Source organism: Diorhabda carinulata, chromosome 2, assembly GCF_026250575.1.
Source record: "Diorhabda carinulata isolate Delta chromosome 2, icDioCari1.1, whole genome shotgun sequence".
Lineage (NCBI taxonomy): Eukaryota > Metazoa > Arthropoda > Insecta > Coleoptera > Chrysomelidae > Diorhabda > Diorhabda carinulata.
The window spans coordinates 30,372,399-30,395,610 of NC_079461.1; the positions used below are offsets into that span (position 1 = coordinate 30,372,399).

At 33.5% G+C, this 23,212-nt stretch overlaps 1 protein-coding gene across 5 annotated transcripts in view; it reads left to right on the plus strand.

The window, feature by feature from the left end:
- LOC130890897 (uncharacterized) overlaps nucleotides 1-20,855 on the plus strand; it is a 33,090-nt gene extending 12,235 nt beyond the window's left edge. The window contains exons 4-8 of one of the 5 annotated variants that reach the window (XM_057795302.1): nucleotides 1,078-1,239; nucleotides 4,787-4,972; nucleotides 10,087-10,221; nucleotides 17,584-17,801; nucleotides 20,519-20,855. In XM_057795302.1, the coding sequence (XP_057651285.1) occupies nucleotides 1,078-1,239; nucleotides 4,787-4,972; nucleotides 10,087-10,221; nucleotides 17,584-17,801; nucleotides 20,519-20,599 (782 nt within the window). In that variant the 3' untranslated portion in view covers nucleotides 20,600-20,855. Of the gene's footprint in view, nucleotides 1-1,077; nucleotides 1,240-4,786; nucleotides 4,973-10,086; nucleotides 10,315-17,583; nucleotides 17,802-20,505 lie in introns of all 5 variants that reach the window. The other 4 variants (XM_057795301.1, XM_057795303.1, XM_057795300.1 and 1 more) reach the window with 4 other exon arrangements.
- Nucleotides 20,856-23,212: the final 2,357 nt, after the last annotated feature.

The window sequence follows — 23,212 nt, forward strand, 5'->3', positions numbered from 1 at the left end:
ATTTTAAATCTAGCTATCCTTGGAAAAGGTTAAATAGAAACATGCAGTTTTAATTAAGGAATATAAAAGCAGACCAAATTAGTAACAGAACAGCGAAAACCGCATGTAGATATCTTTTTAGTATTATGAGATATCTTAAGAAATGAGTAAATTTTAAACATTTTCCTTTAAACATAAATTACTCCGGTTTGTCCGAACGGATTTTAACATTTTTTGACTCCTCAAAATTGTTTTTCTTTGTTCTATTACTAATAGTTCCAATTATTATGTCAATATTACTTATGCTGTCACCGGGAAACTGCGGTTAAGTAGAACTGGACTTACAAGCGATTTTTCATAATAAAGTTTCCGCTTCCCCCCATCTTTTATTTGAAGAGATAGACTAAAACTTGTAAAATCAAATATACGCTGAATTTCTTGAAGAATGCGATAATCATAGTTTAAATGCATCTTAATTGGGCAAAATTTGAAAATTATTCATTTTATAATTGTTGGTATTCAATTACACCCTCTAGCGGTGTACCACTCTGTAAATAATTTCCAAGTTTTTCTCGAGGTTCCCGAGATACAAGGATACAAGACTAGAAGTAGTAGATGAATACCTAAGTCAACTCATACACAAATAAGGATCTTTATTCCCAGAAATTGAAAGACGAGGCGTGCATTTAGAAAAAAACGAACCTCAAGAAAAGGGCGTTAGAGCAGTGAGTTTTACTGGTCCCGATATACGGATACGAAACCTGGAAAACTGATATCATAAGAAAACTCCAGATAACACAGAGCCCTAAGGAGCGGAACATGCTAGGAAAAACAAAAAGAGATCGTATGAGAATGGAGTGGATAAGACAAAAGACCCAGGTTATGGAAGTTATCCACAGGTAAGTGGCAATGGGCAGGACACTTGGCGAAAATAACTGACAATAAATAGAACACATAAAGAGACTAAAGATAAGATCTAACTTAAGATAGACCCAAAATATTAGACAATTCGCCGGAACAACAACATATTTATAATCAAATGCATGTTTTTTCATTATAATGTTTAACTAATAATGTGAGTTTTTCTGAATGTTGCAGCAAAACAATTGGGCGATCAATGTTATTACAAAGAAACTTGCCAATATACGGATCGACATGCTTCCTGTATTCAAGTTCATCACAACGCAGTTTGCCAATGTGAAAATGGCTACCATTCCGTATCTCTTCAGAAACCTTCGAAAAGAGTTTTTTGTGCAGAAGGTAAGTATAATAGGGCCTCGTTAATCAAGAGAGGCAAAAACAACGACTTTTTTCGGATTATCGAGGCGTCCGGATTATAGTATGCAATATTTAATGTTAATAAAACACATGTTTAACATTAGTTTCTTTAATCAATTTTCAAATTATAGCATAAAGCATATGAGAAACATAACTTCGTGGCTATCAAATTCGTTATCTTCAGCCCATTTTAAAGCAGTGTTGAAAGCTCCTACAGTCTCTGAATTACCAACTTTTGTGAAGGCGAGAACTTCAACGCTATCGTCCTCATCTTGCTCATCGTCCTCACACATAGTCTCTCGCACAATTTCGTCATCAGTTAACACTTCATATCTTTTTAAATCGCTTTCGGCACCACCGGCAGCCCATTCTTGAGCTTCTGCCTCACTTGAGGATTATTGGGTCCTCTCAACCTGTCAAAAAGCTGGGCTAAAGGAACATCATCTTCTGGTTCATCATTATCAGTGAGAAATTCGGGGTGCAAATTCTTCCAAGATTCTTTAATTAGCGATGCGTTAACATTGGTACAGCAATTAGCCAAAAGAAACACTGCGTCCTTTAAAGTTATAGATTTTAATGAACCTGATGCAAGACAGTTAACGCCGTGGTGTTAGGTGGCAGGAACATTGCAAAAATGTGGCCGTCTTCAGAGACAAGTTCATCTGCTGATAGATGCCCAGGACAATCCAGCAATAACAGTGCCAGACAAAAGATGACGGCGGACCGCGGGAACGAATTCCGTTTCAAACCACTCAAGAAACAAGTCTTTCGTAACCCAAGCATTATCTTGTGCACGATAACAAACAGGAAGACGTGTTGATTTAAATACCCGCGGATTTTTTAATTTTCATCTTTCATCTTTTCATTTTCAATGTCACTCTCATCTTCATCATTTTCTTTCCGGAATCGAACTGCTCATTCCCAGAGGATAAAGTATGATCAGGCAATAATCGCCAGTATAAACCAGATTCGTCAACATTGTAAACCAGTTCCGATGTTAATTTTTTTTCTCTAAATCCCTGGTTTTTCTGATCAGATCGGGCCGAAATATTTCGGTGAATATTCGCGTGTAGAACGCTCTAGGTTCCCGAATTTAGTTAGATCAGAAGTTTCGTCTGTGTGTTGTTTGTCTGAAGATTCAATTCGTTGCGATATACCTAGTTGTCTTTAAGATTACGTTGGGTGCTTTTTGATCTTCAAAATGGATATGGATATTTTTATTGGTATGGTTTTAGAAGAAGAAGAAGAAGATGATGATGATGATGATGATTATGATGATGATGATTATGATGATGAGGCTGCGTTATTAGGAATATGCTCGGAAAATAATACAGTTTTGGATTTTCTTTCACTTTGTCAATTAATATTTCATCCTCTAAGCGCAGAAAAGTCTAATTTGTGGCACTTCTTACCGACGGACATATCTTTATACATTTATGTATTATAAAATAATTATAATGCTGATAGAAATAAAAATACAAACCGCTACTATGTACTACACATATACTGGGTTTTACCGAAAACATTAACTAACTTTTCGTGCTATACCACCGAAATATTTCGGACCAATCTGGTCAGAGAAACCAGGCCTGAATAACTTTCTGTAACACTAGTTGGAATGGTCCGATAGCGGTTTCATCATTTGACAGTTTTTCAACTGCCATTTTTAAACGTCCTATTCCGTGGCGTTTTTTAAATTTATCTAACCCTCCCCGGATTGCATTAAACCCGATATTGGAGTTTGTAATCTGGCGATGAAAAATTCGAGCTTTCTCACAAATCATATCACCACTTACAGGAACATGCAATCGCCTTTGTTGCGAAAACCACGTAAAAAAAGCATCTTCTAAAACAGGATTTTCCGAGTTCTTCTGTGTGTGTGTGTTTCTTCGTACATCGGGACCACGTTCTGTTAGACTAACAAACTTCAAGAGTTTGTCTTTGTTTTTCTTTATGTCGTCTACAGTTGACCTGCTTATACCAAACTTACGAACAATGACAGGGTAGCTGTCACTTTTATCTAACATTTCTATAATCCACAATTTGTCTTTTAATATCAATGTTGAATGTTTACGTGGCGGCGCCATGATGTTAGCGAACGTGCTAAATTGACACTGCACGTGTTAAGCCGCGCCCCCACTGCATAAACAATAGACAAACATTATTTGCCAAAAATTTCGACAAACTTTTTTGTTTGACAAACAAAGTTGACTGGTGTTTTTGATGTGGACGCATCCCAACAAACATTTCATGTACGGAAGGAAAAGGGGCCGCCATTTTTGTTTGTCGAGAATGTTACCGTCCTAGATCGAACATTGTTTGTCAGTGACTTCCTCTACCACCTGTTTGGCTTGTTTTAGTATTTGAAGTGGTTTTCCGGCGTAATTTTTGGATATAAATCATCATTATTTGTATTTTTTTATTGAAAATATTCAATGGAAAAGTGTGTGTGTGATTTTTCCGCAAAATAAGTAAAGAGTTTTGGAGCCAGGAGAATTTGATAAGATTAATTAACGTTTACGAAGGTAAACCTTTATTGAGAGACACTAATAATGATGATCATAAAAACAAAATCAAAAGAAGAGATGCATTAGATGACATTGCAAAAGATTTAGGTATAAATAATGTCGCCGAGATCAACTAGTAGAAAATAAATACATTAAATCACCTACACTCAAGCATCGTCCTTTTGCCAAGGTACACTGCCACTATCAGAGGAGACAGCAGCAACTAACTCCCATTCTTTGGGTGTTGAAGGTGTCTTTACGTACTCCTTCAAACAGTTTGTTGGGATACCGTAAATAAATACATCAACGAATTGTAGGAATCACCAGAAGCCAAAAACCTGAGTGTTACAGCCAGACGATCTTGGACGCTGATTGCTTGGCGAAAATTAGTATTTTGATTACTTATCACTGGTCCTATTATCGATATTAACAATTCAAAATCCCTATTTGAAATTCTCGTAAAATTTGTAAACAAACACCCGGCTGTCAAATCATTTCGGAAATAATCATCACTATATTTATAACGCCGTAAAAACAATTGTCTCTGCCACCATCGACGAGAACGAGGTTCTTCCATTCAAATATAAGCTGCTGCAATGCAGGCCAGACGACGGCGGCGGTTTAAATCACCAATTCTTCGACAAAACCTAACTGACTAATGTTTCATGCCGAATCGCAATTGTTTGGTGAAAATGTTTGTCAAACAATTGTTTGTTGGAATAAGAAATGTTTGTTAAAACTGCACTTAATCAACGTGTTTGACAAACTTGATTCCCCATTGTTTGTTCAATGGAGACGCACCTTTACACGAAAGGCGGTAAACAAAAGACTGATACTTTTTACCTGATAGATTTATTCCTTGAACAGTAATTTTATTTGTACAATGACCAGAATTTTAATAACACAGAATTATCTACAACTTTTTTAATAGTGTGAAAGGGGTATTGAAATGAGAAGAATGTATAAAAATTCATTTATATATGGTGTTGTAAATAATATTGAAAATATTATTTTTGTTGCAGATGTCGTTGTTATAACATCTAATTTCTCTACATTCGCTGGTGTAATGTCTGGCATTGCCATTTTATCTGGTCTCATATGTTTCGTACTGCATCTTTTCAATCAAAACATGTACGGAACGCGTCATAATAGACATAGGTTTGGAAACGCTAATTTACCTCCTCCTATAATGTTTTCAAGCGATCCAGGTAAGATATTTGGTTATCTACAGGATGTGTAATATATGTTGTTAAAAATGTGCATATTATACGATACTAACATTAACATAATGGAAGAAGAAATATGTGAAAACGAAATTTTAAAGATTTTTCTTTTCACTAGAAATCTGGGTAATTATCTAAAAATCATCCCCCACCCCGCATCGCCTTGGGGTTGTGGGAGGTAATACAGAAAAGTGTACTTAACACAAAAAAAATTATTCCAGTAGTCGGTCATCCCTTGTTAAAATAATAGAGAGGGTTAAAGAATGAAAATTTGACATTTTCGGAATTACGTATGTTAACAAATTAAATAAATAAAGGGGTGTGGAGGAGGGAGTGTTGTATATTGTAATTACCTCCCTCTAACATCCCCATAACCTGAGGGATAATTTTTAGATAATTCATTGAATACTTTTAAGATCAGTTTTTGTTTGGAAAATGCTCGGAGTCGTGAATTAGGAATCACAATCGCGATATTTTACATAAAATAATTTATACAGGGTATACAAGTAATCAAAAAATTGAACTTGGTTGTAACACTAATTTTTATAGTTTATTGTACAAAGTGACTCAATTAAACTTAAATTTAGTGAAGATGCTTATGAAATATTAATAAAACGTTTTACATTTCAAAACAAGTGCAATTGTTCTGTTTACTTAACATTCTATATTTCAAAATATGTAGAATTGTCTGGACTTGAGAAGTAAAAAGTAAAAAACATCAACTTTGATAATTTACTATACAGAGTGCGTTAATAAACATTGTTTTAGAGTTTAATTTTCTGTAATTGTTCATATAGTGTTTATCAAACGTTTTTATTTCAAAATATGCGCAACAATACTGATATCAGAAATAAAAAATAAAAAAAACATTACTTTTGATAATTTACTATGATCAAATGTTTTTCATTTCGAAATATGTGCAATTGTGCTGTTCTTAGCGGCGAAAAGTATAAAGGTATACTGATTTTTTTGATTACTATACAAAGTGACTCAAAAAACTGTTACTTTTAGTAAAATTTGTCATAATTTCTTGGAAAATGTGTACTATATTTCAAAATATGTATAACTGTGCTGTTTTTAGAAGTAAAAAGTAGAAAAACATCAATTTTCATAATTCACTATACAGAGTGACTCACTAAATTTTTTTTATAGTGAATTTTCCTGTAATGGCTCCTATAATCTTTAAAAAACGCTTCTTATTTCAGAGTATATGCGACTGTGCTAATTCTAGAAGTGCAAAGTAAAGAAAACATTAATATTGTTAATTTACTATACAGAGTGACTTGAAAAAGTTTCCTTCATAGTTATATTTGCTGTAATGGTTCATACAGTTTTAAAATATGTGCCATTGTACTGATTTTATCAAATTATTAATATCCTCAATAAAATAAATATTCTAAAATAATTAATTCACATTCTTATATCAACTTTTCTTTTTTAACCTTCAGGTAAATAGAATTACAAAGAATTGAGATATGTAAATGTCAGTAGTCTTTGAATGGGTTCTTTTTTATTTATCCATCCTCCGAAAAAACATCAAGATACTCAGTTACTGGTCTAAAGAAATGGGGACCATTCAAGATATTAACCAAGATTAGGAAACAGATAAATCACCAAATCTTATTGCAAAATACTTCATTCCATTTTCATCTCTTCATATCTCTAAATTGGGACACTATGTATACATAAGTACGATATAAAAAAATCGCGATTGGAAATATTAATCGACGAGTATTTTTCAAATTAAAATTACAGATTCCAATTATCTGAATAATCCATGTCAGGAGTATAGCATGTTAAAACCCCATTTTAGACTCACGATAAATACATAATAGCCGAAACGCATGTTTTATTGCCAAGAAAATTGACCTAATCCCGAATAAATTTTCAAAATTAAATCTTACGTATTCGATTAAATAACGACGATTTATTATTATTTTCTGGTGTATATGTGCATTTGCATCAATATTTGACCCTTTGAAAGTGGCTTTTTGTAAACAACCTTGTCACCGTGTTTGCAATGAATTGCTAATACCGACTTACCTGCTTACGAGTATATTTTTATAATATCTGTACCTCAGAGCTTGAGGAACGAAGACTAATTGGACTCTCTACTGATTATTCTTTATATTTCTAAACTTTATTAAGCCATAAAAATGTAAGGCCTCGAAAAATTAAGTCCTTTTATTGCATAGAGCCATAAAAAATTAATTACTACCCAACCTGACAAGCTCACAGAGCTCTGGACGTGGTGCATGCTTTGGGACGAGGTGACAGCAGGAAAAGGAAGTAATAAAATGGTATCATATTATGGGAAGAGCAACCAGCAAATTAACTTATAATCAGGTAACCTCACCGGAATCAATCACAAATATTTCTTAGCTGACTATAAACATATGGAAGTCGACAAGCAATAGCAAAAAAGAACAGGTTTTAAACGTTACCGTTGGGTAAATTTAATAGCCAACTGTAAGGAGAAGAACCCATTCATCGTACAAAGAATTAATGTGAAAGATTTCCTAGATTTTTATCTCTCACAAAAACTAGAGGATCATCCTACTTTTCGAAGAAACTGAACACTAATGAATGGTTTTAACAACCACCATGAAGCGGACTCATTTCTATGCTCATGGCCAGTACTTCCATTCGGATGACAATAAAGAAAATTATTAGATGATAATAAATATAAAAATATCATTATACTACTCCAATGAGGACCAGATGAGTACAAGCCTTACTTCCAATCAATGCCGTTTTGGAACAACATAATACGAAGCATATTTTTTAAGAAAGTACCGTTTTGCGATTCCGCCGCCGCAACCCCAAGGTCGGCGTTCCGCACATACGCGCTGGTTACCTACATCTCTTGTTTACTGATTCTTCATTGTGTACGTTGTTTACTGAATGTTTAAGATGCTTCCGACAATCCCGCCGATTGTGATGTACGGGCTGTTATACGATTTCTTAGTGCTAAAGGCGTAAAACCAGTCGATATTAAGCAATCAATTTCTGCCCGGAAAATCATGTGCACAGTTTTTTGGGACAGAAAAAGAGTATTGCTAGTGGAGTTTCGGCCTCGTAATGAGACAATCAATTATTGTGAGACATTGAACAATCTACGCCGTGCAATCCAGAGCAAAAGACGTGGCAAGTTGAGTAAGAGTATCGTTTTACTGCATGACAACGCCCGTCCATATGTGGCTAATCAGACCAAAGATCACATCAAATATTTTCAATGGGAATCTCTAGATCATCCTCCCTACAGCCCTGATCTGGCGCCCAGCGACTACCATTTGTTCCTGCACTTGAAGAAACACCTGGGCGGTCAGCGTCTTCAAGACGATAACGAAGTCAAAACAGTTGTGATACAGTGGTTAACAAGAAGTCAGGGGGCAGAATTATATGAGGAGTGTATTCAAAAACTGGTGGCACGTTATGACAAGTGCTTCAATATTCACGGAAATTATGTAGAAAAGTAGATTAAGGTACAGGCTTTCATGTAAAAATGAAATTATTGCGATATCTTTGCACTTCTTTTTTTAATTTCAAAACGGTACTTACTTAAAAAATATGCCTCGTAATTATGTAAGCTTGTAAAATAAATCATTATCAAGTCTAAATGTGGAATTTTCTTTTCAATGAAATCGTATTTTTTATAATTATCGTGAATAAGTAAATGAAATTAAAAAAGACCACTGTACACATTTTTGTATGTTTGTGCTACGAGTTTTAAGAGTTTAGGAGTTTCTTGTGAAGTTGTTGAGTTGTGAATTACGTTCTCTAGCTCTCAAGTACAGATATATCAGCAACTCTACGTTTGTATATGATATCGGGGAGCTACCAAAAACGGAAAACTCCATCACTTTATTTTGTGTATTTATTCACAAAAGATGGCTGCGCTCTTATTATTTCTTATATCGGAACGACCATAGCTTCTAATGGAACAAAGTGGTGAGCTACATCAGATCATAATGTAACTACATTCTTAACTATTTAAAAAAAAAATGGAATGAAGAATAATGACGAAACTCGTGGAAGTTATGGATACGTTACACTAAATTGCGGTAAGATGAAAACCAAGTACTTCGGAATTGATTTTCAGTAGAAATGATAGAATACTTGGTCCAAAGTACAAAAAAATGTGTAATCATGATTATTATAAACATTATATTCAGCATATTCTCCTTCCCGATTTGGATGCTGTGGCTCAAGGGAATATTTGAGTTTTCCAGAGACCTCCAAGTGATGCTAAAACGTATTACAACATCAAGTACTTCGGAATTGATTTTCAGGAGAAATGATAGAATACTTGGTCCAAAGTACAAAAAAATGTGTAATCATAAATATTATCAACATTATATCCAGCATATTCTCCTTCCCAATTTGGCTGCTGTGGCTCAAGGGAATAGTTGAGTTTTCCAAAGACGTCCAAAAAATGCCAAAACGTACTTCAAGGAGTTTATTAACATCGTTTAGTTTTAGACCAGAAAAAACCATTTAGGATTGCAGGCTCTATCATGTGCAGAGTTCTTTCTTTCCTTGGAACGTTTTTGATAGACATATATCTCAATCATTGTGGTAATACGATTAAAATATTTCCAGTTTTATTTTCTCTTAGAAAAAACCATTCTATTTTATAAATGAAAAAATTTCTTAGAAAAAAATAGCCGTAACAAGACCCAAAAGAAACAGTATTTGGCATGTATGGTGCCATATCATATGACCGTTACGAACTTTGTTTCTAAACGGTTCATGAAGATTGATTCTCAAAGTTTATAGAGGACAAAGGTAGAAAATAATTTTTGTATATATATCACTACCTAGAATAACTGCTTTAACATATATAAAGCTCGGTTTTGGAAAGTGATTCGCTCCTCAGTTATTGGGCAATTTCTGGTATAAATTATATTTTTTTAATTTATAATCAAACATACCTGTAAATCTGATATCTCATTTACAATCATTCTAATTGTGGAGAATCACTATTTTCAATAACGACGAAATTGTATTGGTCTTATTAAAGCCAATTTAATCAAAATATTCAAATTTTTTTTGAAATATTACAAGGTGAAATACCAATATCGAAACATGGATTTCAGGATCATTGCCCTTACCTATTCTGGATCGAAGTTTGACGTCCCGCGCATCTAGTCAACGTACATATACTAGTATGCCTTCGCGAAGGTCCAGTAGTGCCCCAGGATTTCGCTCGGGTGCCGGTTACTCACGAGCAGGTGCGGCCCGTGCCGCCGCCATCTTGCTGCTTTCCTACTGTCAAGTCACTCCATCATTAGAAGGATCTAACTATGTAGTTACCAAGTTTACTGGTATCTATAGTTAATTTTAAACGAAATATCAATATAAGAATGCGAATTACTGCAAAATATTTTCCAAAATTCAAAAACTTGTTACATCAGTAATATTTTAATAATTATGATAATTATTGTTTTATACTTTTCAAATGGAGGCTCACATCAAATTAAAAAGATCCTTCAGTTAAAGCCTTTAGCAAATGTATTGACACAAGTTCAAGTTATCCAATGGAGGTTCGGGTATTTGTTAGTTCAATAAAACACTAGTAATCAAAAATATTTTTATTGTTGATTATTGAAGTACAAAATAAAAAAATTATTTCGAAAAAAAGTTATCCAAATCCATTAAGCTTCTGCTATCATTCTTATCTGGAATAAAAGTTGTAGATAGCACTTCTGCCTTAGGTATTGATTCAGTTAAGCGAGGTTCGTCCGATTATTCTCATCAACTTTACTTATAAGGTCGCAAAGTCAAGCGGACTAAGGTCAGGGCTTCTGAGAAACCAATTGATGTTATCTCTACGAGAAATTATCTTATTAGGGAATAATTGACAGCTTAAATTGCTTGATTTGATGTAAAGCAAGTAGCCCTACTTGTTGGAAACATGTTAAAACTTTCAAACATCTGCCTAAAAAGTTGATGAACATATCGGCCCACAAAACAACCTTTGGATTATGTAGATACATCTACGTAAAAATTGGTGTGTGTGAAAAGTTGTTGATTCACCGCAAAATTTCTTTTGCAATCGTATGCAAATATTTTTCATCAATGTTCAATACTTAGCCTCGTTTTCGAATGAATAAAGGCGTTTTTTTATGCTGACACCTACACTTCTTGGATAGTTTCCTGGTCGCGGACTATATGAGGGCGGCCAGATCTTTGAGCACCTGTAATTTCAAGTGTCGGTATACATTTTGTTACCTGGCTCTTTTCGTATACATAATTCGATGGATATGAACCTTGAGCAGTCACCATTGCATCACCGTTACGATAATATGCAACTGCTGCTCCATCACGACTGAAATTTTATAGACTCTACGATGCTTTCCTCTCACTCTAAACTCTATTCGTGATCTTACATTATATTTGGATTCTCAATATTTAGTTTCGATCTGTATTATTCGTTGTCTTTATATATTTTGTGTAACAGTTCTTATAAACCAGTGTTTCCAAACGCTCCCCAGGGAGCATTTCGAAAATGGGCTTGACACGAGTTTAACCCTTTTGCTCTGGGCTATTTGAATGCAATGCTAGATTTTGGTGCTCAATTAAAAGAAAAACCAAATTCTCAAATAATTGCGGCCAATAAATATTATAAATTCGTTTGACGAGATCAAAATATGAACTAGTTTTTGGTGTGGCAGACGGCAGGCTCCGTGTGGACTACCAAGTGCTATAAAAACTCGCTAAACAAAGCAGTTGTTCGCATCTGAATCAAAGAATTTCAATTGATGAAAGTTTACCACTTTCTGAGGCGATCCGTAAAGAATCTGTGGTCCGATGATGCCTAGCAAAATAACTTCCGACTAGGAAGCAGTTGAGTCAAACAAGTGGAGCTGTAGGCCAAGATCACTCTCATAAAACGCGGGTCAGCTGACCGACGCCAAATTAGTCTGAGAAGCATTGTCTTTTTGGTAAAGGAATATTCTGTTTTGGATTTAAATCTTCATTAAAATAATTTAGTGTTTGAATTTTAGTTTTTCATTATTATTACATAAGAATAAGAACTCTGTATCCAAGTATTCAAATTTAATCTTTTGTAGTTGCCCATTTTCGGAAAAGGTTGTCATCAAATTTGAGACCGGCTTTTATTTCAACTTTTTACCATAAATGAAAGAATGTGTCCTTGAATAACAAATATGTCAAGCTGGGAAATTTTTTATTGAATTCTGTATAAATATACCAATGTAAGGAGAGAATAGAATAAAAATATTTTGCAGGTTTTTGTTATTTGTTGGTTGCATTTGAGCATTAATTTGGTTTTGATGTTAGAATTGTGCATTTCCGAAATTGATCGGTAAGCGCTTAACATGATGTATCATTTAATGACTGCTTACGTCAGACGAGAAGATTTAGACATAACAGCTTGTTAAATTTTATTAAATCAGCAGCAAGGAAGATGCAAGATGGCAGAGGTGAAAACGGCTTTTAAAATTAATTTATTACGTGCATTAAGTTAGCCAAATACCAGCGACCACTGTAGAGATTTTAAAATGTTTCAAACTGGAATTATTACAACACTTTTTTTCAAACAAACACAGAGCATGATATTTATATTAGGTAAACTACATATAGCATGTTTGCATGTTTATAATTATTGAATGTGCTTTTGTTATTTTTTGATTAGTAGAATTACAAACATGGCAAGATCAACAAATACGTAGGTATCAATCAGTTTTGAATAATATTTATTAATAAGTTTACAATAACAATAATATGTGTAGGTGAAAAAAAAGGATCATATTTGCTCTAGGTTATCTTTCGTAATTAAAAATAAAGTTGTGGTTTTTCAAAATCTATTAACATGGGTCACCTCTACGAGTTTCAAATTCAAAGGAATCAATTTTGAAATACTGTATAAGAAAAATTGTGTGTATAGTATAGAGGTTGTCTTATACACTGCAATCTAAAGAATCTGTTGTGTTTTCTCACTCCTTTCGAAAAGTTCAAAATGTTGGATGGAGTTCAAATCTCAACATTCCGAAGTCAAACTAGACCCATTTTCAATAGCATATATTTCTGCTTGAAAAATATAAGATGTATTTATTGTTTAAGCTTCCAGAGTGTTTGGTTCTGGGCCCTTACACTCATATTTCAGTTTTGTCTGCTGTTTTGGATTGTAATTTTTCCGCCACACTTTCCAATAATTTATGGAGAAAATTTAGAATCACTTCTAGTGCAACCGTTGCGTATGATGAAACTATATGCATATCTGATAGTACCGATAAAAAACAGATAATTTCTTGCATTATAAATTCTTATTTCAGAATCATATTTTATTTTGGTTCTCATACAAATTCTTCAAGGATACCCTGCTTTGATTCTCACTTTGAATTGATTGGAATGCACTATACACTACAATACACTAAATAGTGCAGCTATTTATTATTATTATTGTTTTTAATTCTGGAGTATTGGCAGCCGTACAGAAGAGGAGAGTACTAGTTTTGGTTGGTGACTTTCCATACAATGCATACAATTTTTTACACGTTGTCTTACTTAATTTCAAGTGTTGTATATTTTGCGACAAAGTTATGATGATGAAATTAATTTTGCACCGAAATTACTGGCTTGTGTTTATTTATGTAACTAAAAAAAGTAAGAAAAAGTGTGGGTAATTTTATGTTTTCGCGGTCCCCTCGTTTTTTGGCTCTAGCAAATCGAATTTTTTTTTAAATCTACATTTTTACGGCGGATTTATGAAAAAAAATATGGGAAATATCTCACCTGGAGATTTCATATAGTTTTATGACTGTTGCGATTCAACATATGGTAAATACCATAATCGTTAAGACTTTCACAATTTTCTGAAATTTTAGACAATGACAAATGTCGAATGTCCTTTGTACCTTTAAACCCCTAATAAATAACTCTCTCTCCGCAAGAGACCAATCGTTAAATTTCTAAAGTGTCACTAATAACTTTCTCTCAAATAAACACAAAAGCAATTACTATTGAAAACTTTTAAAAACCTTCATTATACTTTTACAAACTATTCCAAGTTCATCTGGTCAACCCTTATACAAACAAAAGAGAAATTTCAAAAAATCTGCTTGAAAAATATAGATTCTTTTTATTGCTTCACGGCAATTAACACAAAATATTACCACGATATTGGGATATTTTTAACCCCCATTTTAGCCCATATAAATAAAATTTAACATTCATGCAAGAGACAGTAAGAGAGCAGAAAGTAACACAGTACAGAACAGTGAGAAAAAAGAATCCACAGTAAACAGAAACTAAACATACAGTGCGCGTTAAAACTAACGAACTATATCTAAATCAACTTAACGATTCTCTCTCACTTATCAAATCATAAAAAATCTTAACCTTACAAACGGGCAAAATTACGATTTACCTGAATAATCAAAATATCTCTCGCGTTACGACGCAACATAAAACGTGCAATTTTCTGTTACTTCGTTCAAGTATAACCGGAGAAATATACATATAAACTTCGCTATCTTTTGTAATCAACTATATATCACTGTGGACATTCTTGTTGATTTATCTTGTTGCTTATTTTGTACATCGATTTACGTGTAATATTGTCGTATTTAAGTGTTTTTATTAAACGTTACTTAAAATTACGACTGGTCCTTCATTCCGCAACCTCGTCGAAGAAAACAACACATCTACTTGGGTGCTGTAGTGAACGACAAACTCGACAGTCCACTTCATCCAACTAGTTCATTACAATCCCCCAAGAATGACTTTAAATGTGATCATAAATGTACTTCTTCGCATATATAATCGTTCATAACTTTTTTACAAAGCATCCAACGCAGTTCATATATTTTTTTTTGTTAATCTACACAAAAAAAACGAACATTTTGAATGAAAAATGTTTGTATATTTATTTTTTATCTCACTTAAAGATTTCATATGGTTTTCTGACTTAAATGTTATCATATATGCTCTGGAAAATCAAAAAATCATCCGATTTCGATGATTTTTTTTAAATCTTCGTTTTTACGGCGAATTTATATGAAAAAATATAGAAAATATCTCACGTGAAGATTTTATATGGTTTTATGGTACAAACGATTATATGTGAAAAAAAGTCAATTTCAAGAGAAATTGTGATTATTTTTTATTGTAAAAACATGATAAACCAACATTTTTGTATAAATTTTTTCAATTTGTATAAATTATAAAAAAATATATAACAACTTCATTTGATTATTTGGAAAAAAGTTATCAACAATTATACGTGAATGTGTGCATGTTCATGAATATTTAAAGCCCTGAAACCAATATAAGTTTAAATTTTTTTTATTCCCATAATTTTTCTCGTAAATCCGCCGTAAAAACAAAGATTTAAAAAAACCATCGGAATTGGATGATTTTTCGATTTTCTAGAGCCAAAAAACGAGGGAACACGAAAATATAAAATTACCAAAGTGTGTACTGCTTAAAAACTGAGAGTCAGAAAATAGAGTATTTACACCTGAATGAAGAAAGTTGGGAGAAGAATGACTGCGAGGAATAAATATAGATAATGATCTACCCAATAGATCCGATCCGATTATACAATGCGGTCCATATCTATGGAATAAATTAAATTTTAGCGTTATTATGTACTATGGGAAAAAACGTCGATTTTTATTCTTAAATTGACAATTTACAGTATGAAAATATTATCATCCTTCAGCATCCCCTCAGAATTATCAGCAGCTCCTCTAAAATTTTGAATCAGAAAGGGGGCGTGTGGCACCTTGTTAGAAAGGGATTTCAGCCCTCTGTTCAGCAATATAAAGTTTTTAAAATTTGGTGCAATCAAAACTGAGAAAATTAATTTTGTGGTTTGTGAAATTTTCAATAATAAATACCCTGGTCAATACATTCCGCAGTTTACATTTAGCAAAATTGAAAAAAAGTTTCGTGAACCAGGTAGATATGTTCAGTTTACGAATAAAAAATGTTAGACAACTCGAGAGCTTGCTTTCATTAAGAAAAATACCGCCCTTACAAAGTTCAATTAGTTCAGGAGTTACATGAAGATGATCCTGATAGAAGGCAAGAATTCTGTGAATTGATGATGGACAGAATTATCGCAGATTTGCAGTTAATAAACTAAATAATTGTTTTGATGTTTCGCGACGTTTCACCTAAACGAAACGGTTAACCTACAGAACTGAAGATATGATGGGGTTTATCTAGATTTTCTGATTCACTTCTTAGTGCCTACATTTCAAAGACATTCAAAGATAGATACCAACAAGACGGAGCTCCACCACGTACAGTTAGGAATAATTTAAACGAGGTTTTTCCGAATAGGTGGATTGGAAGATGTGGAACGATCCAATGGCTGACTAGATCCCCCGATTTGGCTCCTCTCGATTACTTCTTAAGGGATTATTTAAAATCTAAAGTATATTTTAATAAACCAAACAATATTACTGATTTAGAAAATAGGATAACGGAAGAAATAAACAAAATAACCCCTGAGATCATACAAAATATTCGAGATTTACAAAATTGCCTCGGTTATTGTCAAGAAATGAATGGTGGTCATTTTGAAAATTTAATTTAATTGTAAAGTAAATTGAACAATACATTCTAAATATTATTAGACATTATTTTGTGATAGAGACATTATCAAAATTTTATATTTTAAACATTAATTTTCTCGGTTATGATTGCACCAAATTTATAAAAACTTTATATTGTTGAACAGAGGACTAAAATATCTTTCCAACAAGGTGCCACACGACATGATTATAATTCAGACGGGGTATTGGAGGGGGATAATATTTTCATACCGTAAATTGTCAATTCCAGAATAAAAATCAACCTGTTTCAAGTTTTTCTCACAATTCTTACATATAACAAATTAATTCACTTTCCAAGTATTTTATATTATAGCTGCTTTCCACTTGCATAGTTTGAGCATTAAACCAAACAAAAACATCGTAGGCAGATAAATTGATCAAGCTTGCATTTACTAATATTCAGACAAGGTTATATATCAGCCTTTAAATACACTTGGTGAGCGATTATTTTAAAATTACACTCTTTATAAGCTTGAGTTGTTACCGTTTTTGGTTGTGCTTGAAACAGTTGGGCTTAAAAAGCGTGTATGTGGCACGCAAACTTCGTATTTAAATGGAAAACAACTGATGCTTGATATAATACGAATACTGAGGTGTTGTAATGAAATATAAACATAGTTATATCAACTTAAATATCAAATCGAACGTCACGTAACACACACACACACAACACTTTTCTGCATAACATCGTCACGTGTCGTGTTAATTGAACTACAGCTATTTTATTCGCCAATTTTTTTGTATCACTTTACGAGATTTTATACCTCTACAAAACTAGTGCTACCTCAGTGCACAAAGTTTCTGAAATGTATTTTATAATAAGTTTTAATAAGTTTAAAAGAAAATTTTAATTAGGCAGCACCAACGAAACTGTCTGTACAACTTAAGTATTATAAATTCATTTCAGTTATGGCATTAATTGGTATTGGAATATATTATTGAAATTATTGCTTGTTGTTCACTTACAATTTAACTCAATTTATTTCTCCAAATTATCTTTCTTAGGGTCACGAAGACCTAGCATTGCTTCAGTACATAGCTCTAATTCCATTCGAAGTTATAGTGCTAGAAGATATGAACGGGAAAGAAAAGAAAAAGAAGACAGAGAACTAGAACGCCGATTTTCGAAATTATCTGGCACGAACTCCACTATTCGTATTGCTCCTACACCTAGTCCTCATTCCACTGATGATCTACTTCCTACTTTGGAAGAAGATAGACCGGTAATTGTGTTTACTTTTTTCTCGTTTGTCTTATGAAATAAAACTATATAGTTAATCGTTCATAGCTTGACTCTCGAGTATGCATGTTATACTTTTTCATTTACAATTGCAGAAGTTAACAAGAAGCATCGATTAAGCAGTGTAATGGAATCTATCTAATAGCATACTTTTTCCTTATATAATTTGATTCAGGTAAATATCAACTAATAAAACGAATAGAAGAAATCTATGCTAAAAATGGCACGATTTCTAAACAGGGTACGTTAATTCTTTTATGGAAAACTAAATTTTAGAACAAACGCCATTAATGAAAATATACTATAGATTATTTTTAGGTAATATAAGGGAAATTGTTGATAGGAGGAAGATTTGTTGGAGTTGGTCCTGATATAGGATTTGCTTCTCTGCAGGGCTTGCTTTCCTAGCCGGAAAGGAGGAAAAGCGAAAGGCCATTGGCCAGAAGAATACGAAAATAGAGCTCTGGTGTAAATAAAAACGGTTCTTCTCGATTTTGGGAAATATATTGTATTTTTTTTTTAATTTTTGTTGCATTATTTTCTTCGTCGGTCATTTGGTTGGTGAACCGGTTCGCCAGGCTGCAGGGACGAGTCCTCCCCCAAAGACAAGGCATTTTAAGCCTTTTACCCACAGAATATAAGTTAATTACGTTGTTTTTGACAGCATAATGACGAATTTTACGCAATTTTTACTTTAAACCTCAATTCCTCATCGACTTTAAATCATATATAATCATATAATTCGTACTTTTACATATTCCTACTTACGCCCTTTTGTAAGAAACAAAAAACCAAGTTAATTAATCAGGGTTTAGGGGGGTCATGGGGGACATGACCTCTATGACCTCCCCTGGATCCGCGCTTGATTGGAACAGGAAACACCGTGAGGGTGATTATCGTTAGTGTTCAAGAGAGAGGGAGAGATTCATTAGATAATTTTTAGGTAATATAAGGGAAATTGTTGATAGGGAAGGTTTGTTGGAGTTGGTCCTGATATAGGATTTACTCCTCTGCAGGGCTGGGGTTGTGCTTGCTGTTCTGGCTGGAAAGCCGGAAAAGAGGCCAGAAGAATACAAAAATAGAGCTCTAGTGTATATAAAACCGGCTTTCTCTATTTCAGAAAATAGATTGTATTTTTTTGAATTTCTTTTGCATTATTTTCTTCGTCGGCCACCGGTTCGCCAGGTTACAGGGAAACCGCAGAAAACCTGCAACACTGATGATCGACGAAGTGTGTGTGATAGGGTTTCATTTGATGGATATGGGAGAATGTCTAGGAAGTTAAGGTAGATTTCAGGGAGGTATATCGGGGGTAATTCAATAAGATTATTTTGCAACAGCTGAAGTAGTTAGGTGTGGACCATAATTTGTAGATGGCGCCACGCATTCTAGTTATATGTTATTTGTCATAAGAACCTCCCCATGTGTGAAATGTCAACATCAAGTACTGAGCGTAACATGGCGGCGGTTTGTTACTCTTTTAATTTTCATTTCATTTTTTCCAGTTTTTCTAATTAGAAGTTAAAAAATAATTCGTGTTTTTGTTATAATAACCACAGAGACCATTTAGACGGCTTGGGATGGAGGTCGTTAGTGTTTAGAGAACGCACTATTAAGAAAAGTATTTAAATCCAATTTTTAACCGCCACAAATCACAGTAAACGTGTAGCCAAGACGTTGACAATTGACAAGAACAGTGGTCAATTTTCTACTTGAGCATTGCATTTTGATGGTAGGTATTTTTTCTGTGTTTTTAGATATTTATTCGAATCATTTGATGATTTTTCTAACCTCAGTTGTTTCGGTGTTTCATGTAGTATTGAATGTATATACTTTGTAATGAACATCTACGTCAAATATTTTAATACTTTTTTAGTTGTTCCACATTGCGACTACGATCGTTGTGGTAGAAGATATCTTGATTTTATTTCAATGTAAATTAGTTAAACCCTCCACTAAAAATTCAATGCCTTACAAATTGTACGATTCTCGAAATTTTTGCTTTATTCTTTCTGTTTTGTTATTAGTTAATATTTATCTCAACGCTAAAAATGCCTCGTAAGCCATTCCTCTTGGGTTTACAATTATGACGCTCTAGTCTAAGTGGAACGCAAAAGATTGTGATCGTAAACGTGATTGTCGTGAGTGGTTAGTGGAATGCACCAAATAAGTGAGGTTTATATAGAAGAAACGACATTATTCATTATTATGTAATTTGTTTACATTTTACTGACAGGTTTGGTTAGGTAGACTATCTTGTTCTTTGCGGAAGAGTCCTTGTTATTAAATATTAGGTAAAAGATGCGCTGTTAACCACATTCCAAATAAATCTATTGTCATCTTCAAATACTAGCAAAGTGAGTGTTCGATTACTCTTTATAAAAACAGCTTCTGCAATTGTATATGGAAGAATTGTAGCGACAGTGTAAACCGCAGATATTGAATGGATTTGTAGATCCAAAGTTAGAGGATGGAATTGAGTACACTAAACGTTATCATAAAATTCATAAAATATAACTAATTAGGGCTTATTCTTTAGAAAATTTGATATTCCATTTCACAAGTTTTAATACATCCTTGAAAATGAGAGTTTATGAAGAATAGAAACAGTTATTTCAAAAAACTTAATAAATACCATAGCGATGGCACTATAATTTGAAATAGTTAGATTTTCTTATGGATATTAGATATTTTTTTCAGACTCCTCCGTTGGCTATGAAAGAAGATTCAACAACTAGTTTTCCAGAAGAGTTTCCTTCGACGTCGAAACAATATCCATAAACGAACTGAAAACAAGCTTAAGATAAGGACTGAAAAAACAGAATGTTTTTTTATTGCTGTTTTTGGCCTATTTTTGTGAAGCGAAGTTTCCAAATACCTTTGTTATAATTGTAATTATGATTATAGAGATGCATAGCAATCAAATTGGGTAGTATCCACAATATTCGATAAAGGATTTGCTATAGTTTTTGTAAAGAATAATTGTTTTGTGTTAAATATATGTTATTAAAAATAAATCTTTTATGTACTATTAAAATTGTCTTTCATTTTATTATACTCGTTTTGAAAAGTACCCATAACTAATACTTCCATACATTTAACGATAAATAAAATAGCTGGAAATCATTCTCTGAATATAATGAAACTCCTAATATGTATAACCAAATTAATCCTCTTCTATTCTTGAGAAAATTTCATATTTAAGCACAAATATAGTTTGAAATAAATCACTTAAATCAACTCTAGCTCCAAGAAAACGCCCCACTATCAAAAATATAACTAGCATGCTAAAATTCACGACCAGTCGGGTGGGGTAAAAAACGATTAGTGCTTTGGGTATCTAGATATCTTTGGATTGGTTGGAAACGAACGTGTTTTTTCCTTATGCCGAAAACCATATGTGACAAAAAACCCGAACAACGTATCAATCTCATATTTCTCGTTAAATTGAAAAAAATTCGGACTGTGTCCTATAAATTGTTGCACGAGGCTTATGAGGACAATTCTCTATCTCGTGCGTGTGTTTTTGAGTGGTATAAGCGCTTTAGTGAAGGCCGAGAGAGCATTGAAGATGACCAGCGCCCAGGTCGCCTTGTGACTGTTTCAACTCCTGAAACAGTGACCAAAATCAACCAAATTATGCGTGCAGATCGTCGAATAAGTATTCGAATGATTGCTTAGGCTGTAAACGCCGATAATGAAACGGCTAGAAAAATTTAGCTCGAGGAAATACAAATGACAAAAGTCTGTGCGAACCTTGTGCCAAAAAATATGACCCCTGACCAAAAGCTCTTGCGTCAACAGGTCTGCTCAAATTTCCTTGAAAAGTTAAAGAAAGATCTGCTTTGAAAGGGACCCGATCTGAGTCTATGGAAGCGGTAAAGTAAAAAACGGCAGAGCTCCTAAAGACGCTCAAAGGAAACTTCCAGCACTGCTTCGATCAATGGAAAAAACGTATGGAAAGGTGTGTTGCGAGAGGAGGGGAGTATATTGAAGGGGAGCATTCCAATGTAGAATAATTTTTATAATAAAACCTTTGTTCGTAACCACTCTCGTTACTTAATAGCCAGACCTCGAATGTACGCTTGCCTGGCGCTAATCGCCACTTCCCTTCCGGTAAAAATGTTGATATGATAGGACAGACACACGAAATAATTATTCTAAAGAAGAAAATGAGTCTCCTCAGTTTTTGGCGTTATAGTCTTTCTCTTTACAGTATCATTCTTTTATTAAAGGAGTTAGAAGTGTCAATAGCTCTTCAAACTTTGATTCTCATTAACTTAAAGTACTCTGTAGGGTCTTCATCTGCCAGTTCTCTTAGAAGAGTACGTGAAGCACCAAGATTTTCTCACTTCCAACTCCAATCTTCACATCAATTCGTAAAATTTGTCTAAAAACCTGCAGAGGAAAGGAACAGAAACAATTTTTTAAAACTACTATAACAACTGCATCCACTAAACACTTCACATGTATTAGTCACGTGTATATTGGAATATTCGCGCTAATGTGTATTAGCTTCTAGTACACTAGCTATGTCCACACGGGCCTTTAGACTTATTAGTTGTAGTTAACATACACTACAGAAAGAGCACAGGCTCATTGTAACCATTTATTTTTATTGATATTTTATGTCAGAGTAAACTAAATCAAATTACATATAACACGTCAAATATTCTACATCTCACTAATAACATGTGTCATGTAATTTCAACTATTTCTGTTTGGTTAATTTCACATTTTCTCCCATTACAAGTACCATATCACATTTGCTGCATCTCACTAATATCACGTCCCCTATGATTTCGATTATGTATCTCAGTTCTATTTTATTTTAGATTCTCCGCCTATTCCATAAGTTCAATTACGAGTACCACATCAAACCTGCTCCATCTCACGTCTCCTATCATTTCAAATATTTCAGTTCTGTTTTATTTTCCATTTTCCGCCAATTCCTTCAGTCCATTTACAAGTACCTACATCAAATCTGCTGCATCTCACTAATATCACATCTTCTGTGATTTCAAATACTTCAGCTCAATTTTATTTTCTAAAATTAAAGTCTCACATCTACTACTTCTTATAAAAGTTACTGCAAATGTTCTAATTAATTTTAGAAAACCTTATATCTTCCATTGAAAATATTGATTATCCTCTGAGCATTTCCATTACCTGTACTATAAAGAAGACTAACTTCAGTTGGGGAGAGCTATGCTAACTGATTATTAGTGACATGGGTCTTTCCAATGACTACAAACTGATGACTATTAGTGACAACTATTCACCATAAACTAGTTAATGCCTCGGTACAAAACTGAAATGCTTATCACTTTAGGTGCATATGAAAAATCTATTTACTTTAGATCTGTGCCAGGCTAATGTTAGTTTCTCAGATGA